Here is a 6,960-nt window from a genome sequence, read left to right as displayed (position 1 = left end):
TGTCCAATTGTTCCAACACCGTTTGTTGAAAAGACTACCCTTTCTCCGTTAAATTACCTTTGCTCCTTTGTCAAAAACTAACTGGCCAGACTTTGTGTGGCTCTATTTCTGGATTCTATTCTGTCCCATTGATCTATGGACCAGACCCCTCCACCAATTCCATGCTCTTGATTACTGTCACTTTATACAGTAAGTGAAAATCAAGTAGTGTGATTCCTCTAACTTTATTCTTTTTCAGAATTGTTTTGGCTATTCTAGTTCCTTTGCTTTTCAATATAAATTTTTAAATCAGCTTGTCTGTATCTACAAGAAAACCTTGCTGCAATTTTCATTGGATCTTTGACATTTATAGATAAATTTGAGGAGACATGAGTTCTTTAGTATGTTCAATCTTGCAATCCATCAACATGGTACGTCTCTAAACTTACTTCATCTTCTTTATAGGTCTTTTTTGTTTTTAATTTACACAAAGGCTGAAAGCTACTAATGCTTACTAGTAGCCTTTGAAAACAAAAAACATGACTGAAACATACTAAGGGAAAAGAAACAGCAAAAACCTGAAATTCTGCTCAGCTCCTGAATAACGGGCATTTAACACTTTCAGGTGAAGCTCCAGCAAAAGAAAAACCACTTCACAGTAACACAAAATTGCTTCTAGCTCTAATCTTGACCTGTCTCATTTTAAAGCAATATGAATGGCTTTCCTAACATAAGTATGAATTTAAGCCTTTGGAACCCACACATGACATTATGCAATTAGAGCACAGTATATGCAATTCAAACATGCATTCATTCAATAGATATTTATTCCACATTTACAAAAGGCTGGCATTATTTTAGGTACTGGGGACAGAGTAAACAACAGAGTCCTTGTTTGAAGCCTCCTTTCTAGGGAGAGAGACTTTGAACATGTAATACAACAAATAANCACGCGCGCGCGCTCCGGGTTAGGATGTGTGCTCAGAATTCAGGTTGCCTGGGTTTAAGTCCTGCCTCAGCCCACAACTAGCCCTGTGCCCAGGCAGGCTACCTAATGTATCAATTCTCATATGAAAATACCTCTGAGGCAATAACAGCACCTAGCTCCTAGGACCGAGTGAAGACTGAATAAGAGAACGCATGTACAGAGCTGTTCAACGGCTGGCACAAAGAAGGTTCACAGCTATTATCATTGCCCATTTGCTGCTACGAGCACTGGGCGGCAGCCAGAAGGAAGTGTCCCTGGAGGGAAATGCACGCTTCGTCTCACACCTCTGCTCTGGCTCCAGCCATGGACAGCACTGACCAACAGGCCTTTGGCCCGTCCTTAGCCACACCAGGCAGCTCTGGCCAACCCTGTCCTTTCCTGCCAGGTTCTACAGCACTGGTTGCTGCCCTTGGCTTTGGCCCAGCTCCCAACTTGACCCCTTGCCAGCCTAGCTCTACAGAACCCTGACTCGGAGCCTGCTGGTCTAGGTCCCACACCAGCCTCTCTGGGAGGAAGAGTCGTCTCTGAGCTACCTCAACCCCACCTTCTGTCCCTAGAGCCTAAAATCTGCTTCTGCCCCACGCGGGGCACAGCTGCGCCGGCTACCTACCTGAGCAGGTCGATGTCAGTGTAGCCGTATTTGACCTTGTAATCCCCAATGCGCCTGGTGCTCTCCTGCCCGCAGATGATCCCCACTTGCTTGATCTTTCCTGCGTCCAAACCTACCAGGTGGAGAAAAAATGACAACTCCAGACCTTGTTCATACTATAGGATAAAAAGAAGGGGCCACAGACACATCCACGAAATTAGGCACCGAGGGCCCACTGAACAGGAAATGAAGTCACACGAGACACCTTGGAGAGTGGCTAAACCAATGTCCCCCAGTCCTCATCCCCATCAGAACACCCCCTCACTCGGAGCCCCTCCTCCACGCTTGGTCAGATCCGGCAATGCCCCGCACAGTTGCCGGGGAAGGGAGGGGTGGCCGCGGCAGCGGCTGATCTCAGGACTTCTTTGGCCTCTCTGTCTCCACCAACAATGAGCACGCCAGGTACTCTTAGAAGCATTTTACACACTTTAACTCTTTACGTCCTCACCGCACCCTGAGGTAGGTGTTACTATTATCTCATTACAGAGATGGGGAAACTGAGGCACAGGAAACTTGAGTTAGTTCCAAACATCACCAACTAGTAAGCCACAGAGCTGGGACTCAACCCCAGCAGGCTGGCCCCAAGCCCAAACTCACAGCCCATCCACTTCACGCCTCTCTCTACATGACCACAGGAAGAGGGCAAGGCAAGGGGAAGCCACAGAGGTCGCCGGCCCACGGCTGCCCTTGGCCCCTGTCCCCCACTCACCCAGCTGTGAGAGGCGGAAGAGCTCATCCTCATTCTCTGTGGTGTGGTCCATGTTCAGCTGTGTCACCTGCAGCCCGTCCACCGTGGATTTGCATAAAAGCGCACGGTTTGTACCTGCAGCAGAATTGGAGCAGCTGAGCCAAGACTGAGAACAGGAAGAAAAGGGCATGCTTTGAAGAGAGAGAAGAGAGAGGGAGAGAAGGCAGGCATCTCACATGTGGAAATCCTTGAAACAAGCAAAGAAAATAGGCTCAGACCACTGGTGAGTCACCTGTCAAGGAGAGCTGGTGATATTAAGGAATTGGGTCAAACTTTCCTGGTGCCACCCTAGGATGATTATGATGTTAGTAAGAGACCTCTTCTCTAAGGAGATGTACTGAAATATTTACAGATACCGTGCCACGATGTCTGGGGTTTGCTTCACAACAATGAGGGGACAAAGGGCAGTAGATTACATGAGACTGGCCACGAGAAAAGAACTGTTAGGGCTGGGGCTACGCACACGAGGGTTCATTAAATGCTAGTCACTGCATTTTTTTTACATTTTTGTATTTTTCCCATAATGAACTCTGAAGGACAGGAAGAAGAAAAGAGGGAAATTACCAGTGGGGTCTCTACAGGGCTCCCACAGTCATCTGTACCCTGGGGGCACGGCTTTCTCAGGGTCCCAGATGGCCCCCTTCTTTGCCCGCAAATCCCACAAAACGTCCCAGTGGCCCCTCACCTGTGGCCCACACCCAGCCCATCATGGGATGCCAAGTGGGTCTTCCACAGCCAGCAACCTCTTCCAAAAGAGGAAGCCACTGAGGAGACCCAGACAGGCGACAACTCCTCCAAGACCACAGCCAGGGGCAGCATGGGGACTAAAGCCGGGCGCCGGCCTCCCAGCCAGTATTTCCAATTCTCCCCAAGACTTGTGGAGTAACAAGGAAACCCATTCAGTGACCTTGGCAGAATCGGGCTGGAGTCCACATGTCTGGAAAGCAGACTGTCCAGAGAACGCACAGAACCCCAAAGCTGACCTTCTCTCCCAGCCCTCCCCGCCCTGGGGCAGACAGGTGGCTCACCTACGTTGGCGACGTAAAGCTTGTTGTTGAGAAGGACCGCCACGACGGCCATGGCCCCTCCTGAAATCTCCCTCTCCAACACCTTGAGTCTTTCGAGGATCTTCTGATATTGAGGAGGCAGCTGGTGCTGGGGGACCCCCTATAAGCCATCACTGGGGGTCAGAGCAGGCCGGGTCTGCAGAGACCACCTCCCCTCCCCTCCCCTCCCTTCAGAGCAGGGGTCTGAGGGCGTGGCCAGCAGGCTCCTCCAGGAAAGCTGGAGAAGACCGAACTTGTCCCGTCGGCTCTGAACGTGCTGGTGGGTGGTGTGAGCAGGTAGGTGACAAGGCTGTGGACAGATTCCGGTCAAGGACGGACCTGAAGGGCCCTTCCTCACAACCTTCACTGCCCGCCCCGTGATGAGCCTGAGGAAAGCTGCCGACAGCAGGCCAGGGGGGCCCCTTGAAGGGGAACCCACTGTCAGGAACTGTCGCCCTAACTCCTGCTGCTCTGGCCCGACAGGATCAGTGGCCTGAGAGTGACATGGCAGATGAATCCTCGCTCCTAGAAAAGCTGGCCTTGAGATGCTTCTCCCAGGGAGCAGGCTGGGGGATCACCTCTGGCAGCTGGGACTGAAGGCTGGCCTTCTCAGCTAAAGCATCATCGATGGACTCCAGGAAGCTCCTCTCCACCACATCGAAGGCCTGGGGACACGAAGAGGACAGGGACAGGGGTCAGGACAAAGGCCACCAAAACACCTGCTGCTGAAACACCCAGTTAGTAGCAATACACTGTATCACGCGCAGGTCATCGTGTAACGGGGCTTTGCACGTGGCACTGAGGAGTGACCAGCGAGGTTAAGAGCACACACAGGTTTAGAATCAGGCCACCTGAAGGTGAGCTCCGGCTCTGCCGCTTGCCAGGTAGCAGTCTCGGTCTCTTCATCTATGAACAGAGGTACGTGTTGTTCTGCTGGTGACCGAGCACTCAGTACCTGGCTCAGAGTAAGTCTAGGTCAGCGACAGCTAGTGTCATTACCACAGCCTGCTGGCTGCTCGACACTGGGCACGCTGCTGCCTTTCCTGGGGGACCAGCTGAGAGCCACTGGCACAGGGCCCTGTGGCTGGGCAGGGTGCTCTGGCCCTCCAGCGCTGAGGCAGGAAAATAAAGGGCTGGGGACGGTTTTTGAGGAACAGGAATGGTTCCTCAAAACTCCAGACATGGTTCCAACAGGAGGTGCCAGGGAGAAAATCTCCCAAACAGCAGCAAGCGGAAATGCAGAGCTGGCAAAGGAGCACCAGCCAACCGTAAGTGAGGAGGTGAGGCCCAGGGTGCCGGCAGCGGCTGGAGGCTGAGCACTTGAGCCACACCTGAAAGGGGCCATCCTGATGACCCTAGATCAGCCCGCCCACTACACCCCTTTGTCCATGGTTCTGTCCCTGACTCCCCATTCCCTGGGACTATCTCCTCCAGAGCCAACCCAGTTGTGGGGAAGGGCCGCTGCCAACTGCCTGCTCCTGCACTCCAGGAAGCAGGGCGCCCCTGCCGCTGAGAGATGCTCCTGGAGCTGGGTCCTCATACTAGCCCTGGCTAACACCACACTCTACAGTTAGCAGGGCCAAGTTCCGGGCAACATGACCCACCCAGGCTGGGTCTGCGGGGCCGAGCACCAGTACCTGCAGCAGTACACGCCGCACGTCAGCATCTGTGTGCTCGGCATTGAGCTGGCCCAGCAGGAGCTCTGCGGACAGCCGCTGGGCCACGAAGTTGGTCACCCGGTTCCCATCGTAGCCATTGAAGACCCCATACAGGAAGCAGTTGTTCTCACTCCTGACAAGAGACAGAAAGAGGCAGGAGACAGCCTGAGATGAGGGGCTCACAGAAGAGTGACGGCAGTGCCAGAGTGGATGGGGGAGAAGGGAAAGGAATTAGGGGAGACCAAAGATAGAGCAGCTGCGGTTTCAGGTGCCTAGCCGGGTGTCCCGACTTTGACCATCACTTCACTCTGGCCATGACCTTTGGGGATGCTCCCCATCCCACTGTAGTCCCCCTGTAGCAGGCCCTAGGCTGGTTGAGGTCTAGAGTGGAAGGGACAGCAACGGATGCCACCTCCCACGGGCCACACCTCACTGGCAAGGCCCATGCAATACAGTTGCAAAACTGCTGCCTCTTCTTGCTTGCGAACCTACTTCCAGTGCCCAGGACAGCCCTCCTGACACTCTCACCTGAACTTGAGCCAGCTGTCCTCCAGCGGATGGCTCTCAGTGCCCTTGCCATCAGCAGAGTAGCTACGGTTGGAGGCTGAGCCCACCCCAGAGAGGTGGCAGAGCGGCAGGTCATCTGTCCAGCTTGGCTGTTGCTCCTGGGGAGGACACCAGAAAACCATGGAAGTGTCACCTTCTCCTCCAGGGTAGAGCCCTTCTTTTTCTTCCCCAACAAAAACCCAGCAGACCTAGAGAACCCCCCAGAACAGGGGTCGGCAAACTTTTGAGACGGAAGAGCCGCCCCAGGGGTCAGCAAACTGTGGCTTGCGAGCCACAGGCTCTGAAATAAAATTGAAAATGAAAATAAAACTATCATAGTTTCATGTGTAAAAATTTTAAAGGATAGTATTCACATAATGGTGATTGTGTGAAAATATATTTATGGCTTTTGAATAATTTTTAAATTGTTGTGAGAGGCAGGATTGGCTCTTCCAGGGGTTGGCAAACTTTTGACACGGAACGTACCCAAAGAGCTGCATGTGGTTTGCAAGCCGCAGTTTGCTGACCCTTGCCCCAGAGGGTTCTGCTTCCTTCTGGAAAATGACACTTGTAGGAACAGACACCTGCCCAGGGTGTGCAACACGAAAGACACAAACACAATGAAGGAAGCTCTTGGCAGAAAACTCTTTGGTGGCTCTGACTCCCAATCCCTCAGGCACTGGTTAAAACTGCAGATTTTCAGGCCCCAATCCCAGAATGTCTGCTCCTGGAGGGGCCCAGGATATCTGCACTGTAGGCAGCTCCTCCCAGGTGACTGACTCAGGCAGCTTAGGCGCACGCCCTGAGAAGTACCTTATAAACTAGCCTTAGTCACAGTCACTCTTCCTGGCACTGGGGCCTCCGGCCCTCCGCCCGCACTCCACCGTGTGCAAGATCTCCCATCCACTCCCTGCCACAGCTTCTCCACCAGTGCCAAATGCTTGCAGTGCCCTGTCCATACCCTACAATTTCCCTACATGTGGAATGTCTCCTTGTCATTGTCAAGCAATTCTCCACGTCTTTTGGGACTCTGGCACTGGAGTCACCACCTCCAGGAAGTCTTCCTTCAGGAAGACCCTCCCCAGGCTGGGTGGACAGCCTTCTTGTGTACGCCTACTACCCCTGGCTCCCTCACTCCTGCCTGTCTATCTGACTCCCATCCGACCCCACGGATCTCAAACCAGGCCACTCAGTATAATTATGACAACAGATTTTTAAACACAAACACACATGCATGCATGCGTGCGTGCACACACACCCCCTCTATGCAGGCCCCAGCCCAAACACAGATTCTGAATTTCCTAAATCTCCTTAGGGTGCACTCTGAGCACCTGCATTTTTTTTTT

General features: G+C 52.8%; 1 protein-coding gene across 3 annotated transcripts in view; it reads right to left on the bottom strand.

The window, feature by feature from the left end:
• Positions 1-6,960, bottom strand: part of TAB1 (TGF-beta activated kinase 1 (MAP3K7) binding protein 1) — a 40,339-nt gene that overhangs the window by 15,257 nt on the left and 18,122 nt on the right. For all 3 annotated transcript variants that reach the window (XM_019660562.1, XM_019660564.1, XM_019660563.1), the window contains 6 exons: positions 5,597-5,733; positions 5,048-5,201; positions 3,989-4,075; positions 3,393-3,531; positions 2,326-2,439; positions 1,578-1,689 (listed from right to left, as the gene is read on the bottom strand). In XM_019660562.1, the coding sequence (XP_019516107.1) occupies positions 1,578-1,689; positions 2,326-2,439; positions 3,393-3,531; positions 3,989-4,075; positions 5,048-5,201; positions 5,597-5,733 (743 nt within the window). The remainder of the gene's footprint in view (positions 1-1,577; positions 1,690-2,325; positions 2,440-3,392; positions 3,532-3,988; positions 4,076-5,047; positions 5,202-5,596; positions 5,734-6,960) is intronic.

Source organism: Hipposideros armiger, unplaced genomic scaffold (assembly GCF_001890085.2).
Source record: "Hipposideros armiger isolate ML-2016 unplaced genomic scaffold, ASM189008v1 scaffold_321, whole genome shotgun sequence".
Classification (NCBI taxonomy): Eukaryota; Metazoa; Chordata; class Mammalia; order Chiroptera; family Hipposideridae; genus Hipposideros; species Hipposideros armiger.
Note: the sequence above shows the minus strand (reverse complement) of the source record. Positions and strands in the feature narration are given on the sequence as shown.